General features: G+C 51.6%; 1 protein-coding gene across 11 annotated transcripts in view; it reads right to left on the bottom strand.

Moving 5' to 3' along the window:
• Window positions 1-22,724, bottom strand: part of FYCO1 (FYVE and coiled-coil domain autophagy adaptor 1) — a 73,449-nt gene extending 50,725 nt beyond the window's left edge. For all 11 annotated transcript variants that reach the window (XR_003606687.2, XR_003606686.2, XR_003606688.2 and 8 more), the window contains exons 1-6: window positions 22,634-22,724; window positions 12,030-12,167; window positions 8,592-8,698; window positions 6,918-7,043; window positions 2,980-3,086; window positions 1,386-1,529 (exon numbers count right to left, since the gene is read on the bottom strand). Coding sequence is in view for 4 of the 11 variants with exons in the window: in XM_028087211.2 (XP_027943012.2) it covers window positions 1,386-1,529; window positions 2,980-3,086; window positions 6,918-7,043; window positions 8,592-8,698; window positions 12,030-12,084 (539 nt within the window). In the remaining 7 variants the exon portion in view is untranslated. The remainder of the gene's footprint in view (window positions 1-1,385; window positions 1,530-2,979; window positions 3,087-6,917; window positions 7,044-8,591; window positions 8,699-12,029; window positions 12,168-22,633) is intronic.
• Window positions 22,725-25,117: the final 2,393 nt, after the last annotated feature.

The following is a 25,117-nucleotide window of genomic DNA, read 5'->3' as shown; positions in this document are numbered from 1 at the left end:
TAGGAAGTACACAGTGAGTACTGAGGAGTCAAGCGGAATCAAGTCTGTTGACTTTCTCTCAAATGGCCTAGGGAATAAACCAACATGTACTGATAAAGAGAAAGAGTGATAAAACAGTGGTAGTAAAATACTGATAATTAGGGAGTTGAGGTAAAGGCTGATGAATGCTCTGTGGCATTTTGAAAGGGGCAACTTTGCTGTAATTATGAAATGATCTCAAAATTAAAAAGTTTTAAAAAAGGACATGTCCAGAAAATATGGCAGAATATTAGCTTTTCATCTTGGTCAGCACATGGGTGTCATCATATTCAGGACTCTTCTCTACATAGAAAATATTTCCTAATAAAAAGTATAAAAATTGACATTTAAAACAATCTCTATTAACAGAAAGCAAAACAAAGAATGCTGGGCCAGGGGGTGCCTGGGTGGCTCAGTTGGTTAAGCGGCCAACTCTTTTTTTTTTTTTTTTAATAGATTTTTATTTACTTATTTGAGAGAGAGAGAGAGAATGAGTGAGAGAGAGAGAGCATGAGGGCGGGAGGGTCAGAGGGAGAAGCAGACTCCCCACTGAGCCCGGAGCCCAATGTGGGACTCGATCTCAGGACTCCAGGATCATGACCTGAGCTGAAGGCAGTCGCTTAACCAACTGAGCCACCCAGGCGCCCCAAGCCACCAACTCTTGATTTCGGCTCAGGTCATGATCTCAGGGTTGTGAGATTGAGGTTCTGACCCGGGCATGGAGCCTGCTTGAGATTCTCTCTCCCCCTCTCCCTCTGCTTCCCCACCCCCAAGAGCGCACGCATGCGCAAGTTCTCACGCATGCACGCGCTCTCTCAAAAAAATAAATAAATGCTGAAACGGAGTTGAACTCGAGTCTGGCGCCCTGGCGGTGCTGGGCGACTGTGGGTAAGTCACCCACTGTCTGAGCCTGTCCCTTTCCATCTCCCTCCTGGAGTGGCAGGTGAGCGTTTTTCCAGCAACTCTTCCGTGGGTGCTGTAGTTCCCTCTCCCATTGCCTGCAAGTCCTCCGTGGCAGCTCTGCAAGAACACGACTAGGAAAAAGCCCGCTGGCTTCCCCCACTGGCCACCCCCAAGTCCCTTAACACACTTAAAAAACCTCAGGTTTTGCATATGCATTTCCACTGACTCATACCACCTGGCCGGTTAGGAGAGTTAGGAGAGTTAGGAGAGTTTCGAGTTGGAGCCTTCTGATACTATCATTAGTCACGACTCAACAGAGTCTAGAAAATTAGTAGGCATAAGAGTTGCAAAGCCTTATGTAATTTACTGAGGGACCAAACTGCTTTGAGTAGACTGGCAGCAACCTTTGGAACTTCAAACACCTCTTCCCCCAGCTTTTTCAACCAAGCAGTTCTTCAAAATACCTGGCAAACGTTGGCCAGGCAGCGTCCAAGTCATAGCCTCTCGACACCAGGTCAAACTGAACCTCGGTTAGCTCATAGAGCTGGCCCACGATGTCAGAGCTCAGCTTCGGTTTCAGAAAGGGGCTTCTTGCATAGTACCAGTCACTGCAGGGAAGTAGGAAAAGGGATTGATGATAAGGATAATAAAGGTAAGGAAAGACTGAATTTGATATGGCTTATCAAATTCTCACTCAGGTTACTAACAAGTTAAATTCAGACAGGGACAGATGGGGACACGGACACACACACACACACACACACACACACACACACACACACACACACTCACTCCCGTTTTATTTTCACAGTAGGAGCACCTAACTTTCAATTAATCTTGCTCTTCTTCAAGGAAATCACTGAAATGAACTAGATGCTTCTTCATTTATTATTTACATCATATTTATTCCCCAAAAAGGATATGAGAAAACTGAAATCTCAGTTATCTGCCAGGAAAGGGGCAGTTATAGGGGAAAGAACACCTCCTCTGTGAAACATAACCTCATCTCCTACTCCTCTAGAGGATTCAATATAGGACGGTGAGCTCGTGGCTGAGGTCTGTCCAGACACCAATTTTAAAGCCAAGAAACCAAACAGCCACACTCTGAGGTGTGAAGCAGTAAGAATTGAGAAAGGCAACACTGCTGGGCCTAAGGAGCTACTCGGCTGGCGTCTGTGAAAAGGTGACGCACTGGAAGTCAAGCTGCTGGTGACGGTTCTTACCAAACATCTAGAACGAAATACTCTTCAGATCAAATGTGCAAAAGTTCTCAACTCACATGAATTCACAGAGCCTGTCACACGCATGAGAAGTACGTCTTTATGCAAATCAGTCTTAGAGGTGACAAAATGAAACACATTATTTTCCCCCAACCAGTATTATTATTTTTTTTTCATCCACAAGTGATTTCTTTGACTGGAAGAACACTCCCTGGGGAGAGGGGAGGCAGCGCTGGAAAAGGGTGTGGGAAACCCAAAGAGGTTCGGCTGCCAGGGGCCTGAGCTGCAGCTCTTCAGTGGACACCCCATTTACATGCTCAATCCCCTCCCTCCCCGCTCGCCGCCTATCCAGGCTTTAGCACCAGCCGCACAAAGGCCGACCCCACTGATAAGCGGGGCTCCAATCTGGCTGCCCACCACAACGTCAGAGGAGCCCCAACACACCCAGCAGGGGTTGACTCAGGGTCTCAGGTGAGGCCCCAGGCTTGGAGGTGTTAAAAAGCCCACAGCTGATTCTGCTGAGAGCCAAGGCTGCAGCCCACTGGCCCCGGTGGCCGGTGGGGTCTGTCCACTCATTAGGGCCGGCACCGAGGGCATGCCACCGTGAGGGAAAGCCACCTGGCATCAGGAGCTCAGAGGTCTGGCTCCAAGCTCCTGCTTTGTGACCCGGCATCAGTGGGGCCTAGAGAAAGGCACTCAGCCCCTCTGAGCTCCGTCTCTTCACCTGTCAACACACTGTGCTACCACCCCCTGTACACCGAGGATGGCTAGGGGCTCCCTGGTACTAATGAGGGGACTCGAGCTCACTGGGTAAAGCCCAGCACTGCCATGCACTTACCTGGTCACCTTGGTGTTCATGAAGCACTGCTGTAAGGTGTCCGCCAACCTCTGGTGCACCAAGGAGTAGCGGATAAATGCCCTTCCTTTTCCCAGAGATGTTCGGAGCTGGAAAAAGCAGATGATGTTGAAAAGAAGAGCTGTTAGCCTAACTCCAGGTGTAGACGTGGCCTCACGTCACCCCAGAGGGTGAAGCCTGCAGCAGGCAGACTTCTTGCAGGCCCCCATCTGAGAATAACCTGTAGACTCCAGTAAACGTGTCAAGGGAGACCTGTTCACGAGAAGCTTTGAAACATGTGTGGGTGCTCCAGGGAATGTCATTCTCCCTCCCCTGCTTCGTCAGAAGCTCTGGGCTTATAGTCACGTGTGAAACTGTTTGACTTAATTTGGAATATTTAGAATAGAGCTAGGCAGGTCAAATGAAATGCTCCTCGCGTCAGAAGTGAACTTGAGCAAGAGATGGTCTCAGTTTGGCTAATGTCTGGGCTTGTTTTTGAGGTGCTGGGAGAAGAGGATCAGGGGAAGGGGCCACGGGGCTTGGCTGAAGCCCCAGTGGGAGGGGGAGCAGAGGAGGGCAAGGGCGGGGATGCGTCAGGGGGGACTTTTAAGAAGTTCTGATGGATGTATGACGGCCTTCTCGGTGTTCTCCTGAAACCCTCAGTAAAATCTGTGTGTGTCAATGCTTTCCTGGTTGGATTTGCTTAAGACATGCCAGCTCACTGCACTTAGTCAGAAGGTACCCAGCAGGAGAGAGAGAGCAGAGGTGTCTCTAGGTGGCCTGGACATACCGGTGTAAAGAACAAATGGGTGTGGCTCTGTTTCAGGAAGTCTGAGGTGGGCAACACAGGAGGGTCCAGGTGCAGGCCTGCCATTGAAACCTCACCCCACAGTGCCAAAACGTGGCTTCTGAAGAGGCTTCTGGAAGGCTCTTGGGAGGGAAGTGGGGTGTGCTGGCCAGAGACTCTGCCAGCGATGGGCACACACAGCCAGTTTGCCAAACAGGACTCATTCCCAGGGGTTCAGCTCCGGAAGTTCAAGATAAGTGGGCAGGAATTCAAAACCTCTCAACCTACCAGCTCTGTCAGGCTCGGGGTGTGGGTCAGAGAAGTAAAGACCCATATACCCTCCTCGCCTCTTCAAAGGTTAGAAACATTTAACTTCGTGGAAGGGGACCGGAGACAGATGGTCCCAACGCCCCATACTATCGAGAAACCAATCATGGCACTGGACTGGGACAGGAAATGTGTGGTATAGCCTCAAGCACTGACATATTAATGAAGGTGTAAACATCCCGGTCTACAGCACCTTTTACCTCAGAACTGTAGGTCTCCTTACTGCTGACTCAAGGAAATGATACGCAGTATGAAGTCACTTTAAAAAATAAAAAGGTGTGAAATGTCATGAAGTAAAGGGGCTGTAAGCTGGGTCTCCGTGTGTGCTCTCTGAGTCCAGGGCATGGTGAGGACACCTAGAAGTGAAGGTGGGTGGCAGCCTGCCATGCTGGCTTTAGAAAAGCCATCATGGCATGTCTGCAGAGAGCCGGTCAGGACAGACGCCCTGGGGAGAATCGTGAGGACAGCCCCACGTCCAAGTCCTTTTTCCACTGATGAGCGAGGGCGAACAGAGTGTTCAGTGGTGACGCCCAGCAAACTCAGGGTAGCCCGGAACAGCGGAGCAAGGCACCGTGAAGCCAAGTGTGTGGGTCAGACAGACACGTCCACACACAGGCCCTGCAGAACTTAATGAGACCCTCACACAACAGCGCATGTCCATGAGCTCCCCAGGGATGGGCTTGTCCTTAATAGCAAAATGGCCACTGTAACAGCATTTAGAACATTAAGACCCTTTCAGTGCCAAACATCTGAGGCTGTGTTTTTAATCAGCCTTATTAACCAAATTGATTTGATATATATATACATATACGTGCAGCTATTTATTTTAAGAGGCACCTCGAAACATCCTCTGGGGGAGGGGATCAATAGTTCCTTTGTACTGCAAGTGAAAATACTGCCCAGCTTTTTATTTTTTATGTTGTGAGATCCCGGGTCCACGTTCATGGCCTAATTTTTAGGTCATGTTTTTAGCATCTGGCCCAAACTCATCTACCTGTACTATACCAAGAAGCTACCCAACAGCAGTGAAGGGCAGGAAGTCTGCAAGGGTGCACAAGAGTGGATTCTGCTTTCAGCCAGATCACTGTGCTGACAGCCCGATGCCAAGCTGCACCCTGGTTCGGACCCTGTCCATCTCGGGGAAAGTCGCACAGCTCGGGCTAGGCTTATTCTGAACTTCTGGAAGTGGCTGATTATATAGCCTTAGGCTATTTTAGCCCAAAAGGCTGCCCCCCAGCCCATGAGGGCCTGAGGGGCTCAGCAAGGCTTCTTATCCATTCACTTTTACCTTCTGGCTTGGCGGCCTGGACACTTGATTGTTACAGTTAGCCCGAGTACCCAGCAGCCCTGTGGCCCAGTGCCCAATGACCCAGCATCATTCCACCCAAGGGCGCCCAGGAGAGCGGAGCCTTGCACAGGGATGAGACAACTGGAGCCCGTGGGAAGCAGAGCCCACACAGCCGCCAGGAACCAGCAATGTCTGTGCAAGCAGGGAGTGCTTTTTGCTTTAAGAAGTCAGTTTCCCTGGCCTCGGATTGTCTAGAGGTCTGTGCCTTATGCGAAAAGGAGATTTAAGCATTTTGTAACCCTGGGCCCTGGGGACTAAGCTAAGCTTATTTCCAGACTTCAGCTGTCTGAAGCCGTAAAGTCAAAGGTCTTTGTTGCTCTGAGGAGTGGAAGACAGGACAGTGATGCTAAGAACTTCTTCCAGACCTTTGGAGAGGAGATGAGACCCCTCTCCAGGTGTGTGAGGCATCAAAACGCTCTATGTCGGGGACCCGGCGGTCCCGCCAAGCAAGTTCTCACAAGACCGTGGCGCTGGCTGGATATTAAAGAAATCCAATAGACTCTTCACGGCCAAGGTCTTTCCTCATTTTCTCAGATGTCAGAGACTGGAAAATGCTCGGCCCTCACTGTCTGTGTACCTAACGCTGTCATTCTCTAGAAGCAGCAGCCCGTCTGGCTCCAGATGGCAGGGAGCGGGAGAGATAGAGCACCTGACTCTGCAGCCTTTGGGGTAGGCTGGCCAAGGAGCACGGCTGCTGGCTTTAAAGTGACTCCAAACATACTGACAAGATGCTGGAAAGAGAGACGAAATGGAGAAACCCTATAGGCCTCCTGCCCAAAATCTAGGGGTTTACTCACTCCTGAGTGTGCACCGTTTTTCACTCCCAGAGGGACTACGCTGAAGGTGGGGGGTGGGGGAGGGAGGGCAAGCAAGAGAGGGAAGGAAGGAGGGAAAGAGAGAGAGAAAGAGAGAAAAGAGAGAGAGAAAGGAGAGGGGGGAGAATGTGTTGTTCTGGAGTCTTCTAAAACAGCAAAGCGCTGGCTGGCTGTTCGAGCGACACAGAACTGAATGTGGAAAGCTGCTTAGCATGACCAGCATTTTAAGAAACGTCCCTTGAGGTCTCACATCACTCTCTTCATTATCAGTACAAACTTCCTGAACAAATTATAGGGAAAGCACCTTGTAAACTCTTAAGAATTTTATCTAAGGAACGAATTCTTTCGAAAAGGCGGAGGCGGTCGTGCGCTGTACGCCCTTGATGGGCCCCCAAAACAGCCTCAGTGTGAGCAGCCCACTCTGAGACCGTGCACGCTCGTGGTCTGAAGAACAGAGTCAGGACCAAGCCATCCCTTGCTTGGTGGGCACTCACTTGGGTGGCTCCCCTGAGCGAGCCCTGGGCACTGAGTGTGCCCGGATTTCCTTACTTCCTCACCCGCTGTCCACCCCCACCTCCTCACGGAGCTGCCTGCAGCGCAGGTCTGGGCAAGAGATGCTACGGCGGACAGAGGAAGATGCGGGGACCTTGGCCACTCGGCTTACCTCCGGAATCGACCTGACGAATCGGATCCCGTCACTGGCTCCTTTCACCTTGGCCAGGCAGGCGCAGAAGTAATCCCAGTAGTCTTTCCTGCTGCCCAGAAGGGTGGCCTTCTCCTTCTGATCAAACTGTGGGGACAGAGGGGCCGAGAGAGGAGGGCCAGATGCGTGGCTGATCATCCCACCATTTAAATGATCAATAACAGCAACAGCTTCTTAGTCACCCTGTCCTGGAGGAGGCCCTTTACAGGCACCATTTTTATTGACTGGCAAAAGAGGGATGGTATTTCAACCCCCAATTTACAGATGAGGAGACTGAGGCTGGGAAACGTTAAGCAGCTGGCCCAGGGTCACACAGCCAGTGGGATTCAGGAGTAGCAGCCCCCCCCAGAAAGACTTTCCCTCGGAGGGGCCTCTGTGCATAGATCTGGGTGGAAGACCACCAAAGGGGCTGTTCACACACAATGAGGACATTTGAGAAAAAGTCTCCAGGGCAACATGAGGACTGTCAACTTCATCTCAACTTAGGGAAATGAGTTCAAGACATCTTACCCTGGCAATTTAAGTTTCAACACTGTTTTAATATATATGTGATAAATCCAAATTAATGCCAGCTGTCAGTCGTTTCAAATCCAAAACCAAAATGGGCTGACTGAAAAGAAAAAAGATCATGTCCCAGTGGAAGTTAGAAGCAGCTGAAAAGGGACTGAGAGGTGAGTCTCTCAACACGTTGGGGCATTGCCTCCAGCAGGCGCCCATTCCCTAGCTGGGCTTTGCTGGGATGTGACATTGCACACTTTGGTGTTCAAAAAGATAAAGGTGTGTCTTTCTATAACATAACATTTTATGGTGGTTTTTTTTTTTTCTGGTTATGGAAGTTAAGATACATACATTGTTAGAAAAATCTGGATAAAACTAGAAAAGCAAAAAAAAATCATAATGCCCAACACCCCCTCCCTAAGATTACTTCTGTTAACATTTTGGTCCATTTCCTTCCTGCCTCCTGTGATTGCCTCTATTTTTCCGCAACTGCAGAGCTCTCTAGATCCGTGCTTCTTTAAGCAAGCAGACATCAGCATCACACTGTGAGCATGTTCAGACAAAACTTCCTGGGCTGACCTCAGAGATCCTGATTTAGCAGGTCAGGTGGGCACAGAGAATACATTTCTCACCTGCTCCCCAGTAATGCTGATGCTGCTGGTCTGTGGACCCCACCATTCTGAGCAGCAAGGCTCCAAAATGGGAGCTTCTAGGTAATCTTCAGAGAGTCCACACACTCCTAGAGAGTGGGTGACTGGGTGTGTACACATAACAGGCATGTCTGTTTGGGGAGAGATCCCACAGCTTTCACCAGACTCTCAAAGGGGGATGCGACTGCCCCAAAGTTAAGATCTCTGCTAGCCAATGACCTTGTGACCTGCCTTAAGATGATCTAAATCTCTAAAGAATGTTCTTGATGCCTACAATCATCCTAAGGGGCAACATTCCGATTCTCCAGAGGCTCACACTTGGGAGGCTCAAGCTCCAAGCGACCCGGGGCTGCTCCGACCTTCAGTCTAACCAGGAAGGCTTACTGGCTCCCCAGAGCTGTCTGAACCACATCCTGAATGCTGATGAGTCACCCGAGCGGGAAAAAGAGAACAGAGCAGAAATCAACGCTGTACAGGAGTCACTTACTTGGAGGAGATACTCAAGTTTATAAGAAAACTTATGCAGGCTGGTGCTGTCATCCGTAATGGGCTCCCCAGCTTCCTTAAATTCTCTGCTTAGCTCTGTCACAGCATCTTTAAGACAACAAATGGGAACACGTAATGGCCTGAGAGAGAGAAGCAGAATAACCCTGGGAAGCACAGGGAGTAAGCAGTCAGTGATGGCGGAGCACCTGGGAAGCAGAAAGTGGGATGTAACCCTAGAAGGAGGGAATGCTGAGTCTGAAGGCACTCAGGGATCCAGAGAGCCCACAAGTACTCTACCACCACTCCCTGACTGGGCACATTTCTTGGTCCTCCCTGTAGGCCTTGTTAATATGCATGCAGGATTTGGTCAATGAAGGTTTGCTACGTGCATGAATCACCCAGCAGGCCCCTCATACTGACTTCCAAAAAGCTTTATCCTTCCTTCTGGCCCTGTGTCTTGCTGTTCCTCACTATAACCCTACCTGCTCAGTACAGGCTAAGTCCCGGCTTCAAGAAGACCCAGAATGTGCAAATAAGAGTCATGAGAACAACCCCGAGAATGACAACAATGACATCTGCTTCTGTGAGCTGAGTGCCCACCAGGGGCCAGGCCTTTGCCATGTCTTTCTCATTTAATACAGCCCGGCGAGGCAGGCATGGTTTTATTTCCACAAATCCAACAAGCAACTGGTTTTAAGAGGATTCCAATTTCAGAACGGTTAAAATGTGGGGGGGAGAAAAGTACAAGTGGAGAAGGATGAAGGCTGATAGCATCATCCGTGTTTGGCAGATAAGGAACTCCGGGAGAGGTCAGAGCACTTGGCCAGAGACCACGGGTTGCAAACGGCAGAGCTGGAATGAGAAGCCTGGTTTCTCCAGGGCTTTCTGACTCTGGAGCCTGCCTCTCCACTTCTAAGACAGCCGACCTCCCTGTGCAGAAAAGAGGGAAAACCACCTTTATTCTCACTTGCAGCCTCTGCTGTGGCACAGAGGGACGGCGAGGAGCTGCGTTGGGTGTAGATACTGGAAAGCGTGCTTACGGTCGAGATGGTTGGGGCACGTTGCACAAAACCATCTTGCTCTCTGATGGCTCGTAAGGAAGAGGCACCCGCAGCCCCTGCTCTCTAGAACCATGGCTGGAAAGCAGACCTGCCCGGCACCGAAGCTGAGCCTGAGCTGCTAAAATTTCATCGACACTGACCCCTCGGGCAGAGGTCAGCAAATGGCGAAGATAGCTCTTGGGACTGATTCTTATACCAAGTGACTGCTACCCAGTGGCACTGGCATCCTCTAGAAGTGTTTGCTGTGGCTGGCATCGAGAGCTGGGGGGGGGGGGTGGGCAGGGACCAGGAAAGACGCACAGCCTTCCTCTCCCACCCTCAGGCGGGGTTTAACGCTCACAACCTGATCTGGGAGCTCCTGAAATTCTGAAAGAAGGAGCCTTGCATATGGAATAGGAAGTGTTCAGCTCTAATCTCTGCTAATCCAAACGCATTACTTACGAATACTCTTAGTTTTCTGTGAATTATACTTTTGCCTGTGCCAACAATCTTGAGAAGTGGGTGTCATCATCAAGCTGATCCAGCACGTGAAAGAAGAGGACCTTGGAAAGGTTACAGGACTTGTCCAACATCTTCCAGGGTGAAAAGGTGGAGCCAGGAGCGGACCCCAGGGCCCTCGTCACTGCTGTCACCAGGAGGATGAGTGGGCTGCCCTGCAGAGGCATGAAGGCTATGTGCTGCCCAAGGACACCTCAGTTAGGGATGCACCATTCCCCTGCTCCATGCCAGAGATTTCTTGTGTGCCGATGAGGACAGTTACCAACAGATGCAAGGGAAGGGTCTTGAGAAAGCAGTGTGTCAAAGCACTTGGCGGGCTGGACTGAGGGACATTGAGACGGCCTTGGGATGTCGGGGACGACCAGACCAGCCAGGATGTGGGGTAAAAAGGGCACCTGAACAATGCCAATGCTTGTCTCCCTCCCTGGATCAGGAGCGCTAGCAGAGGGGTCCTGTCTTCCTCCCTCTTCCCTCCCAGTAAAGACATCTGGGTCCCAAAGTCGTCCCAGACAACCAGAGACTGACACGCAGAAAAGAGGGCCTACTTTGTGGAGAGACTTCTCAAGGCCAGTGGTGAACTCAGATTTGCAGAGACTGTCATTTTACTTTCTCTGCTTCTCTGTGTGTGTGTGTGTGTGTGTGTGCACATGTGGGTAGGCTTAAGAAAAAAACCCAGCTAATATTTTAGCTGGAAGTAGGCTGGTGTGGTTGAGTGTAGACTCTGGCACCTGGTGTGTGTGCAAACCCAGGATCTGCCTGACTGGATGTGACCTTAGGCAAGTCACTTAACCTCTCTGTGCCTGTCTCCGCATCTGCAGAATCGGGGTAATGGCTCCTACCTCACAGACCAAATGTGAGGACTCCATGAGTCATTATCCATAAGGCATGTGTAGGACAGTGCCTGGTACATGTGAAATGTCATGTGATTATTAGCTATTCAAGGCCCCAAATGCTACATAAATGGGCAGAGAAGCCTGGGGGGAGTGATTTTTATCTTAGCGCCTTTTGACTTGCAGAATGAGAAGCGTACAGTGGCCGCCACTTGCCCAGTGGCCCTGGGTGTGACAGACTGCAGTTGGTCATCACTGGGCCTGAGCAGGTAGGAACCTGGACCTTCAGTCTGTCAGGAGAGCATCACTGTAATCCCTGCGACACACAGGAAGCGGTCAGCTTCAGACCGTGTGGTAGCCGATGTACTAGCTGGTGATTTGCGGGGGGGGTGGGAAACTTGCCAGAATTCTGAGCCCTGGGATATCACCTAGAAGGGTGAACTCGGGCCCTGGACTCTCCTCCTGATTCTACTCCACTTCCCGTGTACCTCCCCTCCCCTGCCCTTCCCCAGGGAGATCAGAGTTACGAGTCTCAGTGGGTTTGCTGAGCTCAGGCAAGTCTGGGAGGCAGCAGGCCCAGAACTACAGTGCGTAATAGGAGATAGGCTGTCCGCCTGCCAGGACTAAGGAGGAGTGCAAAACAAGAAAGACGGGTGCCTGGTCATCCTGCTCAAAGGGAAGGAGAACGTCCTCCCCAAGTGAGCCAACTCCACTAGAGCCCAAAGGCTCAAGATTCAGCCAAAGACTTAACAGGTGGCTTGAAAACACACATACACACACACACTTACTGAAAGCAGAGCCAGACCCAGAAAAGGGTAACGGATTTTGTTCACAAACTGACTTCACAGTACCCTCAGAGGAGAGCCAGGCCAGCTCTCCCAGCCTGACCTGGGGCGGACACCCGGGCCCCAAACACTTCCACACGCCGTGTCCCCACGGCTCCCATTTCTCCCCGCGTGACAAGCACGAGAGAGTGACAGCAGGAGCACAGCCCCAGCTCCCCGCCCCCCAGCCAAGCCCCACGTGCCTCCCCCTGCCCAACCAACGCACCTTGCAAATCACGGATGATTCTCTGCAGCTGGCTCTCTGCCATGGGGGATGCCATGGCGACTGGCTGCAGGCCGCCTCTCTGGGCTGTGCACCTCTTGCCTGGGTCCAGTCAGCACAGATCAGACTCCATGGCAGCACCTGCACAAGGGGAGAGGGAGGCCGTGGAGGAAGCAGTCACGGACGCCCCGTGAAGACAGCGGGAGAGGAGTGCTGCCCTGGGCACAACGTCGCCCCATCTGGGCATCTTCCCTCAACGGGCAGGGCTTGACCTTCCGCAGGGGCCTTGCTCGGTGGGCATTTCTCTGGCTGGCTTCTGACGTGCCTATATTTAGACACAATGACCTGGGCTGGGCCTTAAAAAGCAGCAAGCTCAACCGAAGAGCATGACCCATTCCTTCTGAGCTTCCCTCCTCTTCTACCCTCTTGGGCAGGATGGCTTCACTCTCCTTCTACCTTTAGAAATGCCTCCCGGGGGCTCCCCTCACCCCCGTTCACCAAGGCCAGAACCAGCCCAGCCCAACCCACAGAGGGCCCGCTGAGCCGACGGACGCTGGCCACCACCAGACCCCTGTCTCCCCCACGCCTGGCCCCATGTCCTCCCCCAGCTTGCTTCCTCCGAGGAACAGTCAGTAACCTCTGGCCGGGTGGCGGGGGAGGCGGGAGGCTGAGGACCCTTGGGGCTTCGGGATCAAGGAAAGCCAGCCTTGCCTGGTGGGGGAAGCAGCTCCCTCGTAGGGGCTCAGCAGCTCCAGCTGCCCAAAGTCCAGCTCAGCCTGGCTGTGCAGACACCGCCTGGCCTGCACTGGGGGCCGGCGCAGCCCTCAGGTCCAGTCTAGGGACACGTCTCTATTTTAAGCTTGGTTACGGTCCTCTTGTAGCTGGTGAGTCCTGAGTTACCGGCCCGGCTCGGGCAGCTGCTCAAGTGATCTAAGGACACAGTACTGGCTGAAGACCAACGGAGGTGAGGAGACATGGGTGGCACTGGGAAGAAGTCTGGATACGCACTGGGACGCTCTTGTGTCCCTCCTTTAGAACCTCCGATGCTTTCCTCAGATGTCCACTGCGAGGTTGCGCAATGCTTGCTGGCAAAAGCCGACAGGAAGACTAAGGTGGCCACTGGGGGGCCGCCACGAAACGAGGGCTTACTGTGTGCTGGGTGCTGGGCCCTGTTAGGTGCTTGACACATGTGATCATTTTAATCTCACAATCATCCTAGTGTGGTAGGTAAAGTGCAAAGGAGAACCTGCTGTTCTAGAAGTCCCATGACTTGTCTAAGGCCATGGGCCAGTAAGGAGTAGAATCGTGGTTTGAACCCTGGTCAGTCTGATTCAAACCCCGTGGATCTTGTAGCTGATATAGATCCGTCACTATTGCAAATGACCAACCACTTCCCCTGGCTTCTAGGAACCGCCCCCTCCAGCGTCTCCCAAATAATGCGCCGCCACCCCGAGTGTTTCTAACATGTGCTGGCCCTCACTTTCTCACAGCCATATCACCCTTCCTGCTCCAAGAGTCCACAGGAGAGAAGACTCTGGGATAGAAATGGTCCCAGGTGTCAAGTTCCTCCAAATATTTACATAAGCATTCCAGCGTGGGCCAGAAGTGGGAAGGGCCTGTCACTGGGCAGATACGCCAAGGCCTATTTTTAACTAACAAAACCAGCACAGCAATGACTCGGTGCAAACAAGGCCCAAAGAGGGCTCCTCTGGCTTAGGGGGAATGACAGGCACACGCCGATACCACCCTCCCAGTAATTCCTGACATGGAGTCCAAGAGATGCAGGGGATCCACAGAGAGCCTTCCAAAGGCCCCTCACAAGGGACAGCACCCTGCCCATCACAGGTACCAAACCGAGGGTGGGAGTGGTTTTCGAGAAGCCAGCCAGCCCATCCCTGGGCATCTCTCCAGGTCACCTAAGCACAGAGCCTAAGCAGAGACCAGCCAGGGCCCTACAGAGACATCTGCAGGGGCTCTGCGGCCCCGGAGGACACTCTGCCCCTTCCGGAGAGGTAGAGGGTCCTCGCTGTCAATGCACAGCTGCCCCAGAACCACACTGTCAAGCGCCTACTATGTGCCGGCTGGGGACACAGAGGCACGCAAGGCACCGTCCGGCCCTGGAGGAGCTAAGCTGTGCGCCAAGGAGAAAGACAGAAAAATATCCAGATATCTGGACACGGCAGGAGAGGTCCATACAGAGATATGAATAAAAAGTGATGGGTACTCAGCCATGAAAAGGGCTGAGCCGCGGATACATGGAAGAAATGCTTTCTGCAGAGTGAAAACAGCCAGCCTGAAAGGCTATATACTTGATGATTCCATTTGCAGGCTATTCTTGCAAAGGCAAGACGTGGGAAGAGAGATCCCCTGGGTAGTTGCCAGGGCCTGGGGGTGAAGGGGAGGGCTTGACTCTGAGAGTCTCCAGAAATTGGGAGAGGCAGTTCCATTCTGTGCCTTGCTTATGGTGGTGGTTACGTGACCGTATGTGTTTGACAAACATGTAATTGTCAAAACTCACAGATCGTGAACGGGGCCTCAACAAAAAAGGCAGCCCTGTGATGAATTCGGAAAGATGCCATGGGACCTAAGGAAGGGAAAATTAATGCTGCCTGGGGGAAGGAGAGGGTGAGAGACGGTGGCAACGGAGCTGGGCCAGGCCTGCAAAGTGAGGGTGAAGTCTCTGAAGAGACCCAAGGAGGAAAGGGCACCAGGTTGGGGGGGCAGGGAGTAAGCCCAGAGAAGCTTCTCTCCCCGACTTCTCTCATTTCACTGCGGTCAGCGGAGGGCCTTGTCGTTCCTGGGAGAAATAAACTGAGACGAAGACGACCCATACCCCCCAAGTCCTCAAGAGCAGCCCCCCACCGCCGGGCCGGGTGCACGCTTCAGACTAGGGTGAGATCCGCACAGGTGGACGAGGGCAGAGAGCGACCCCAGCAACAGGTTCTGAGTTGCTTCACCCGGGCTCCGGCCCGGCCCATGCACCAATGGTGGAAACCAGCCCTCTCTGAGGCCTGGCCAGTTGGAAAACGAGGTCTGCAGACCAAAGCGGCGTCCTAGCATGACAGGCCTCAACAGGCAGAAACGGGCTCGAGACTTGCTGGCCCCTCTAGGGAAGTTGTGGCCACACATGCGCGGGAGGCCTCCTCCACCCCAACCTCAGAGCGCGCTCCACTGATGCCAAGTTCCCAGGTCACGGGGTGAGCTGGGCCCAGCTGCCGAGGATGCAAGCTGGTTTTCCAAAAAGCCTGAGTCACCACCAGGCAGGTAATGCGCCCCAGGAAACAGGCTGTTGGGGCTGCAGGTCCCGGTGGGCTTCCCCACCGAGGATCCGGGTCCCACCTCACAGGGTTTCGCGAAGTCAATCGGAGCCTCCTTGGAAGATCATGGCTACCATCAGGATGCTACTTTCCTGGGCATGGGAAGGATGGCTCTTAGCATTTTGCCCCCCTTTTCCCTGGTCTGAGGTCATTATTAACCACTGGAAGGCACAGAACGAGGCACCTTCTCCCACACCGTGGTCCACTTCCTTGTGTCTGGAGATAAACTTGCCCTTGGGTTGAGGGATGAGAGATTTTTTTATTCACAACGCTCCTGACACCAACACTGGCTTTTTTGCACACCAATAACCAGTTCTGACACCAACTACCTGGAGCTCGGGCAGACAGACCCCACAGGTCAAGGGCTCTGTCCACAGGACTGCTCTGGCTTCACACGCCGGCCACAAGCCCCAGGCTGCTTGTCCTTCTGACCAACTGGCTATAAATTGGGGGTCCTCACGATCCCCTCCTCAAGTTCGATAATTTGTTAGAACAGCTCACAAAACTTGGAGAAACACGACTATGAGCAGTTTATTTTAGAGGATACAATTTGGGAACAGCAGCCAAGGGGAAGAGATGCAGAGCTTGGGGCGGGGAGGGGTTGGTTTGAGGTGTGTAGGGCTTCCATGCCCTCAGGGTTCCCCACCCTCCAGCACCTCAGCTGTTCACTGACCCAGAAGTTCTCAGAACCCCATCACTTAGAGGAGTTTTTATGGAGTTTTAATGGGGGCTTCATTACATTGGCACTGCTGATTAAACACTGGCCTTGGAGATTAACTCCATCTTCAGCCCCTCTCTGCTCCCAGAGGCCTGGGGTGGGGCTGAAAGGTCCAAATCTCTAATCACATGGTTGGTTCCTCCGGCAACCAGCCCCGTCCCAAAGCTATCCAGGGGCCCAGAGTCACCAGATTAGCATAAACTCAGGTGTGGTTAAAAGAGGCTTGTTATGAATAACAAAAGACACTCCCATTACTCAGGAAATTCCTAGGGTTCCAGAAGCTCTGTGGCGGGAACCTGAGACAAACACCAAATAACTATTTCTTATTGTATCACAGAGATCACAGACTTCAGGCCTGAAGCAGCCTGATCCTGATATCGCATTAGCAAACGACTCTCATAACTCAGGAGACACTTAGAGCTTCTAACCACACCATCTTGGCTACCCACAGCTGCTTCAGCACCGGGGGAATGACTCCAGGACTCCCACACCTCCCAAGACCCCCAAAGCGCAAATCACCTCCATGAACCCAGGGTCCTTGCTGCAGGACCTATAAAAACCTCCATCGCTTGTCTCTGGCAAGCTCTTTCAAATACCAGAGAAATTCATTTCATAAAATTTCGTAACATTTATAAAAAGAACATGAATCCCCTTACCAACGACTCAGAATTATGTTTAAGCTTATCCAGCACGTCTAAAAGCATCCAATATTCTGATAGAGTGCAAAAGGGGCTACATGCATTTTTTAAAAACTCTTATTTATGACCTGGGACTATCGCCTGAGTTCCTAGTCATAGCTTCGGTATTATTTTAGAGGTAAAGAACCTTCCCCAAACTCTCCAAATTCCTCCTATACCTGCCCAGATGCCCTAACAATAGAGAGCAGTTTAGTCCCAAATTAAGATACAAAAACACCAACGGACTCATGTAAACTTATTTACACTCTGGGGCTAATGACTCAGATTCATAATGTTGCCCAGAAATCGGCTTTGGCAGGAGCAGCACAGCATCTGACTAGTCACATTAAGGAAAGGAGGCTCCGAAGGGGAGAAGGAGGTTTGGGGCGTGGAAGACAACCTTGAACCTTGCCCTGTCTTCAGAATTTGTGGTACTCGCTCCTAACCCAGCAGCTGAGAAGGGCCCTGGAGACGCCCATACAGTTGGGCTCCTCCCCTACTCCCAAACAAGGGGGAGCATACCAGTGGTGAATTCCACCCAGACCAAGAAAGAATGTGAACAAGGACGGTTCAGATCAGCCAAAGGCAGAAAGCCTTTCTGGAAGAGTCCACTGCCTTGGCCTGGTTCAGCACACCCAACAGCATCTAACTAGTTGCCACCTCTGGAGAGGGGGAGCACTTGGCTGGTACCTGCAGCTCTGAGGCCCGGTGGTCCTGCTGGCTCAGCCCTGGAGCGGTCGCTAGGCAGGCTGCCCTCAAGCAGAGCCTCAAGAGGGTGCCGAGGAGAGTGCTCAGGAGTCTGTCAGAGGCCAGCTCAGAGGCAGACATTTCAGGACACGTGAACAGAGGCTCATGAGGCGACCCAACCCCTCAGACCTAATTAAAGTGTTGATCAACTGCATGCCTGGGTCATCTTTCCCACACACTCCTTCTTGCTTGCAATCTTTCATAAAGGGAGTGGAGACTTGAGCCTTTGCCATCACTTCTTGAAACTTCTCTTGGCCTTGACCCTCCCACCAACGATTCCAGGCTTCTCGGTCACTGCCCCTGGAACACACAGAGAACTGGTTCCAGTTCCAGCCCACTGGCCCACAAAGGCAGGGGCGAGAGCCCTGTGGATGGGAGGTGTTGCCTCTGGGGTCCTGGGGGCAGCTGTCTGAAAGGAGCCACACATCCATACCTGAGGTCTTGCCACTGGAAAGCCCAGACAAACTATGAGTGCATATGTGGAACTCTGGGCAGTCTTCAGAACAGTTGCTTGAACACTTGAGAGCTCAGCTGGAGCACCTATTTCTTCCTAGCCCCCACACAGCACAAACCCCACCCGGATGGAGAAATCTGCAGAGCTCTGGAACCATATGCTCAGGCGACTCTCCTGACCTGAGTATCAAGGGGCTCAGTCCAGCCAGGGACGAATTACAAACTGAAACTCTGACAGGATGTTCTTTAGCTACTAAACACGGCCTTGAGGAAGACCACTTGTAACCCTTTTGTGTTAAGAGACTGCCAGCCGGGCAAGAAGGATTTGCTGGGCACCACTAGTAAGATGCAGGCCTGACCCAGGAGCTGGGGCTACAGCCGTGAGCAAGGCTGGCTTTCAAGGAACCCATGCTCCAGAGGGGAGGACAGCATATACCCCCAGTAAGCTTAGAGACAAATAAGAGGTCACTTAAGGCCTCAGAAGGGCTTTGATGAAAAGCAGGTGAGCACAGAAGGCAACCAGACTCTACTCTGCTCATGATTCTAAGCCCCCACTGCCTTCCTTCCACGTTTGTGGTCATTTGCCAGTACGGTATTTCTCGTTTAACCTGTTCTTCCCACCTGTCTGTAAGCTCCATTGCCACGCACCATTTCCCCAGCACCTAGCACAGTTCTTTCTGATCCGTGGAGAGCCCGTGATAAATTACTTGTTGAAGGAATGAATCAGTCAGACAAAACCAACCCCAAGACTCTTGCTCCACAAACCAAACTAAATTTTAGGCTTAGAAATGTACCAACATGTAAATAATGCTAATCATCCTTCCATGGTAGGAAACATGGGTAAATTTTAAAAAAATTCGATTTCTCCGATTATTCATTTTTCCTTTACTGGACACAAATTACTCTTATGTTGACTAAAATAATGCATTAAAAAAAATCACATTGTAATTACAGATGTTATACCGTCATTGTGGAAATACTATGGAATTATTATCCCATGAAGGAATGGAATAATGCAACTTAGGGACTGGATGGATTAAGCGTGTCTACAGGCAAAAGTGTGCCCACAGCTCCGGCCTGAGACAGCCTTACCCAGAAGCCCCCTTCACCCTATCCGGACAAGGCTAACCAAGGCCGCTCTGGCCACCTCCCCCACTCACCCAACCCTCCCAAAGCCCTTCCCTGTCTGCATCCCTGGGACTTTGGATCTGGAACATCAACCAGGAACACTCGCAGGGTGGGGAGGTATTGATGGGTCTGAGCTCCGCTGTGCTCCTTGGGTGACAAGAGCAGCATCCGGGTGCAGACAGAGCAGGGGGTGGGGCTAAGCTGGCAGACAGGAAGGGCGAGCAAGACGCAGGATGGCTCTGAAGCTGGAGTTTGGCAATGGGCAAGAAAACTGTCCTCTCTTTTACCAACTGTAGCTGAGGCTTGCCAATTTGCACCCTATTCAGATTTTGGAATCCAACTAGTCATGTGAAATTTCCATTCCCTAGCATGCAATGGGGAATGCAATAAAGATCGTGCCATGATTGGGTGAAACTGTGCTATATTTAGCTCCCCAAACTCTTTTCAAGGCAATTTAAGCAAATCTGTCTATCTTGGGGAAGTTGTTTGACCTTTTTTCCCTGTGTTTTTGTTTTGGTTTCTCCCCCATGTGCAATGTGGGGAGGTTACTCTTTATCTTCCTTAAGGAAGAGGCGGGGAAGGAGAGGAGCAGATATTCCCAGTGGCTAACTTTGGCAGAGGCTTCTAAGTGCCCCCTCTCTGCTCTTGACCAAGGCTCCAGGAGCCGTGGAAGCAGCCCATGAGGCTACAGGTTCAGCTCGAGGAAATTCCTTCTGGCTCCTTGTGAAGCCACCACCCCTCGTTCAGCTGTCCAGCCCACCCTGGACCTCCCATGGGATGCTCCTCTTGGCCTAACCCGCCCCCCGCATACTGATGGCTTCTCGGTCACCGCCCCTGGAACACACAGAGAACTGGTTCCAGTTCCAGTTTGGATTGTTTTTGTACCTCGGGTTTTTCTTCTGGATTCCACAGGCTCCCCTAACTCGGTTTTTTGCCCCAGGCCAAAGATGCAGTACCCCAGGCTCCTGAGGTGGTCAGCCAGACCTGCCCTTGTGCCCCAGAACCAGCTGCAGGAACCGGGGCCCCAGAACCAGACCACAGAGTCCCCTCAGAACCACACTGATGTACACATCCTCATCCCTGCAAACAGGATCTGGCCAAACTAGAAACAGGCGCTTGGTGTCTTTCAAATGCCACAAAGGCCTTTGTGAACAGGGAGGACCATTGGTGGTCACAAAAACCATCAGGCTGACTGGCTCCAACATGTGGAAGAGGGGAAAACACCTCCTGCCCCACTGAGCACGCTCTACCATCCTCATCTCATAAAAGCCATGAACCCATGTGCTCTGAGGCTGAAGCTCATATTATGGGTCAATCCGGTGACAAACAGTGTGTCTAAAAGCAGCAAAAGGCTAAAGACAGACCCATGGAAACATTTCAGTATCCACCCTACTGATTTATTTACTTGTTCAAACAGACTCTCATACCAATCAAAAGCTTTAAAAATAAAAACAAACGAACAAAAACTCCAAAAAACTGGCACTGAGATCACAAGTAGAAAATATTGTTCATCTTTGGAACAACACAGTGACATTCTGCACTACGTGAGCAGATGTGGACAAGGCCAAACTCCACTCATCTCTGCTCACGGGTGGCAGCTGGCTGGTTACAAGGCACCAGTTTAATGCCCCTGACCTGCTGTGTGTCCTGGGGCTGCTCCAGTGAATGTGACCCCAAACCCTGAGTTCCTGTCAGTGATTTTCACCACGAGACCACAGCTAGGCAATATGCTTCCTCTGCCTCGTGTTTAAAGACATTCCAACCTTGAGTCACCAAAGTCGTCCTTGGAATCACCAGAAAATACAGGTTCCCCATCAGCCAAACCTCTCCCCTAGAGGAAAGAGAGGAACTGCCATTTCTCGGGTGCCCATTATGTGTTCTGGAGGCGGCAGCCCACAGCCTCGGTGACTGATACAGGCCAATGTCACCAGCTGCTCTGATCTTGTCTGTCCGGGGTGGTTCCTCTGATCACAAACATCTGTGGGGGTCATCTTCCCCTAAAAGGACCAGGCTAAAAGCATGGTTCCTGAATCCTTGCTATTGCCCCAAAACCAGTTGCAAGGAGCAAAAACCATCCAAGGAGCAGCTAGAGGATCGACTCTAAAGCAACTACAAAAATAATCAAAGTCGAATACAACTTGTGGACTCTAACAGGTGGGCACATGTTCACTACACTACACAGTTCTTGCAATGATTATGTGCGCCTAATACTGAAAACAATTTAAAAGCTAAATGAAGCACTACACAAAGATGAACACTTTTAATAGAAGCAGGAAACCTGTTTCCTAAAGCAAGAGCCATTTCAGATCGTTGTAATCACAGAAGCCCATGTCCCTTCACTGAGACAATTAGCTCTGATTTCCAGGATGATCACAACGATGGCCCACAACTGGGCAGGGCATTCAGTAATTGATGAAGAGCGGCTGTCACAGAAGGGAGGGTTGAGTAGAATCCCCTCAACACGGGCCCGCCTGGGAAGGTGGGAGCCACAGAAAGCATTAAACCTCAGCCAGAGGGCTCTTTCCCCGCACCAACACGCAGGGGAAGCCGCATTAGGCAGATGGCAAGTAAGTACAGCTTGCCACACAGACCACAGGGCTTGCAAGCGCAGGAGGGCAGTGAGCAGATTACAGCCTGATCCTCTGCCCTCAAAGAGCCCCTGACCCATTTCTCTGTGGGAAAGGAAACTGCCCGCAGTAAGGGCAGTAAGACAAGCAGAGGGGCAGAGACCGCTGCCAACACAAAGCAGTTTCTGTAAGTGCTCTATTTTTTTCTAGAGGGGGCAGCCAATGGGAGCTGTGAGGAGTGATAAGAGGCACGAGAGGACACATGTGCATTAACAGGGAGTCACGTGGTTAATGTGTCAACCGCACACGCTTTCCTTACACAAAAATAAAATAAAACCCAGCCCTCCCCCTACAACAACCCCACCCTAGGTTCTAAATAGCATGGACTCTTATCTAGCCCAAGACCCAGGCGGCCACACCACAATCCCAAATTCACAGGTGTTTCAGGAAAGACCACTGGGGGCTATCTCGAGATCCTACGAGGTAAAGAGAATGGACCAAGGCCTGAAGATGGCCCGGGATGAACAGACTGTCCCCTTATGGGTGGAAGGGCGAAATGAAAAGGTCTGGGCTGTCCCGGCCCAGCTAAGCCAGGAACTTCGCTTTTAAAGGTCAGCAGCCTCCCGGACAATGCAAGCAGAAACTCCGGGGACCTGTCTTCCTGTGCCTAAAGGATCCAAGGCTTGTTCTGAGACTCCCATATGGTGGGCTCCTTGCCGGCCCCTCGGCATCGGAGGTCCTGGAACTGGTGTTTGGGGGTCTTTCTAACTGACCACCGGAGGCAGCCTGGGTTCCCGGTTAGTTTCGGGCCCGGCCCGAGGTGCCTCCCAGACCCGCAGGATAAGGGCAAGGTCTCGGGCGGGGTCCGGGGGAGACCTGGGATGGGCGGGGACGGTGAGGGCAACAGGTGAGAAGCCGCGCCGGGAGGGAAGTTCTCAGCTCCAGGGCCGACAGCGGCCCAGGCTCCCCCAAGGTCCGGCCGGCCCCCCGCGGCACTTACTCGCTCTTGGGTCCACCGCTGGGCAGAAGCGAAACTTTCTGGGGCCCAGCGGAAGAGTGCGGTAGCGCGGCGTGGCCCGCCATGATACGTAGAGCCGCCGCAGGCGGGCGCGGACTACAACTCCCGTCATGCTCCGCAGGGGCCTATGCCTACAAGTCCCGTCGGACCCCACAGCACCGGGGTTCCGATTACGACTCCCGGTTCGCTCCCTGCATCTCCCACTGGCGCCGCGGTGCCACCGGCCCTAGCTTAAGTCTTGCAGTCGCCGCGGGCTCGTGTGTCCACAGATCATCTCTGTGGCACCTTGAAAGCAGCGTTGTCCCCGTGCGGCTTTTGAGAACTTGAAACGCGGCTAGTTCGAGTTGAATCGTACATGGGCTGTTAAGTGCAAAATACACCTGACTTCCAAAGACTTCGTATGAAAAACATAATATGAAATAGCTAATTTACTACTTTTATACGGATTACATGTTGAAACGATAATATTTTTGATACGTTGCGTAGGCTAAATGGAAAGCACTATGTATTGCTGGGCTTCCCATCTTTTGATCCCCTCACTTAACACAGGGACCTACTAGAATTCAGTGCTCAAAAAGTAAATGTTAATGAATAAACTACCATCCCTGACTTCTGCCCCACTCTCGGACCGATTTCTATTTATAAGTTCTTTCTGTATTTATAAGTTGCAAGGTATTCTGAGGATGGACTCAAGAGAACAAAACCTGTTTATTCATGACGTCTGCTATGGACACAAGACAGAAGAGCAACCGGACACGGGGTACTTCAGCCTGTGACTGAAGCCTGGGCTCTTGTCATTCCTTAGCTCTGGCTGCACCATCCTTTACTGTCTGCCCTTGTTCCCACCATTCAATCTAGAAATAGCTTTCAATCTCACAGGATTTAGCTAGCAGTGTCCAGTCAGGCACCATGGCCCCAACATTGCCTGGGTGGGATCATACAGGAAAGGGAATAGATTTCCTAGTTAAGGTTAGGCTATGGCATGTCATTAGTGCTCTTTTATAAATTAATTAGGTATAGATCAGTCAGTGGTTAGATGGATGGACTAGCCAATTTGTGAGGGTGGCAGGGAAGTGACTTCCATTCTTCCTGTTAAAAACAATGAAAGGAAGAGGAAAGAGGGGGAGGATGGCAAAGGGAAAGTCATTGTTCCAACCACAGTCTGAAGGGTTTTGTGGCGTATTATGGATGGGAGAGATTTTAATGTCAGATTTTAGTGCCATTTTCTCGGGACTATGACCTCACAGCCTCAGGACTGTGACTCTGCGTGACTGGGGCTGTGACCCCACATGTTCAGAGCCGTGGCGCCAGTGAATAGGTCATGACCCCACATGCCAGAGGACTTGACCCCATGTCCCTGGGGTCGTGACCCCACGTGCTTGAGGCCATGTCCCCACTTGATCAGGACTGTGAGCTCACATCCTCAGGGCGGTGACACCTCATGTTCAGGTCCATGACCCCATGTCCTCCGAGTAGTGACCCCTTGTGCCAGGGCCTGTGACCCCACATCCTTGGAGCTATGACCCATTGCCTCAGGCAGTGACCCCACGTGATTGGGGCTATGAATGTTGGAATGTGACCCCTCTGAGCCCTGATGCCCTCCTTGGCCTAAGTGGGAAACAGAAACCTCACAAGGTGGTTATGAGATGTAAAAATGTCTGGGCCCGGCACAGAGCAGATCTCAATAAAAGTCTGTTTCCAATCTCCTGTGGGTGTCTTCAGTCAGATGCAATCTTCTGTGTGGGCAGGTAGACACTGAAGCCTCACGAGGGGCTCTGAGATGCACGAGAATTCCCTGCATACCCACTGAGTTTGGTGCCCTATATTAGCCGGCTCATGCTGCCGTAACGAAGTCCCACAGTCTAGGTGGCTTAAACAGGTCTCCAGGGCAGAAGTCTATGATCAGGGTGTCTGCAGGGTTGACTCCTTCTGAGGCTGTGAGGGAGAACCTGTTCCATGCCTCTCCTAACTTCTAGTGGTTGCTGGCAATCTTTGGTGTTCTCAGCTTATGATAGTATAACTCCAGTCTTCACATGGCATTCTCCCTTTGTCCCAGTCTGTGTCCAAATTTCCTCTTTTTATAGGGACACCGGTCTTATTGGATTATGGGCCTGCCCTCACCTGTATGACCTCATTTTACATAATTACGTATGCAGTAATCATCTTTACAGAGAAGGTCACATTCAGAGGTACTGAGAATTAGGACTTAAACATAAGAATTTGGTGGGGAGTAGGAGAGGGACACAGTTCTACCCATACATGCCAGAGCTATAGGTTTATATCCCCTGAAGAACCTCATGAAAATGCAACTCATGAAATTATAAACCCATACACTTCATTTTTTTAATCACAGGGAGGGATCTTAGAGATAACTGAGTTTAAACCTCTCCAGTTACGTTGAGTGAATAAGGAGGGGAAGTAGTTTGCTAAAGATCCAGCCAGAAAGGTGAATGTGACTTCCTATAA

The sequence above is a fragment of the Eumetopias jubatus genome, unplaced genomic scaffold, assembly GCF_037043125.1.
Source record: "Eumetopias jubatus isolate StellerSeaLion01/CBP00866 unplaced genomic scaffold, mEumJub1_p1.0 scaffold_1, whole genome shotgun sequence".
Classification (NCBI taxonomy): Eukaryota; Metazoa; Chordata; class Mammalia; order Carnivora; family Otariidae; genus Eumetopias; species Eumetopias jubatus.
The sequence above is the reverse complement of the archived record's forward strand: the minus strand, read 5'-3'. Positions and strand labels throughout refer to the sequence as shown.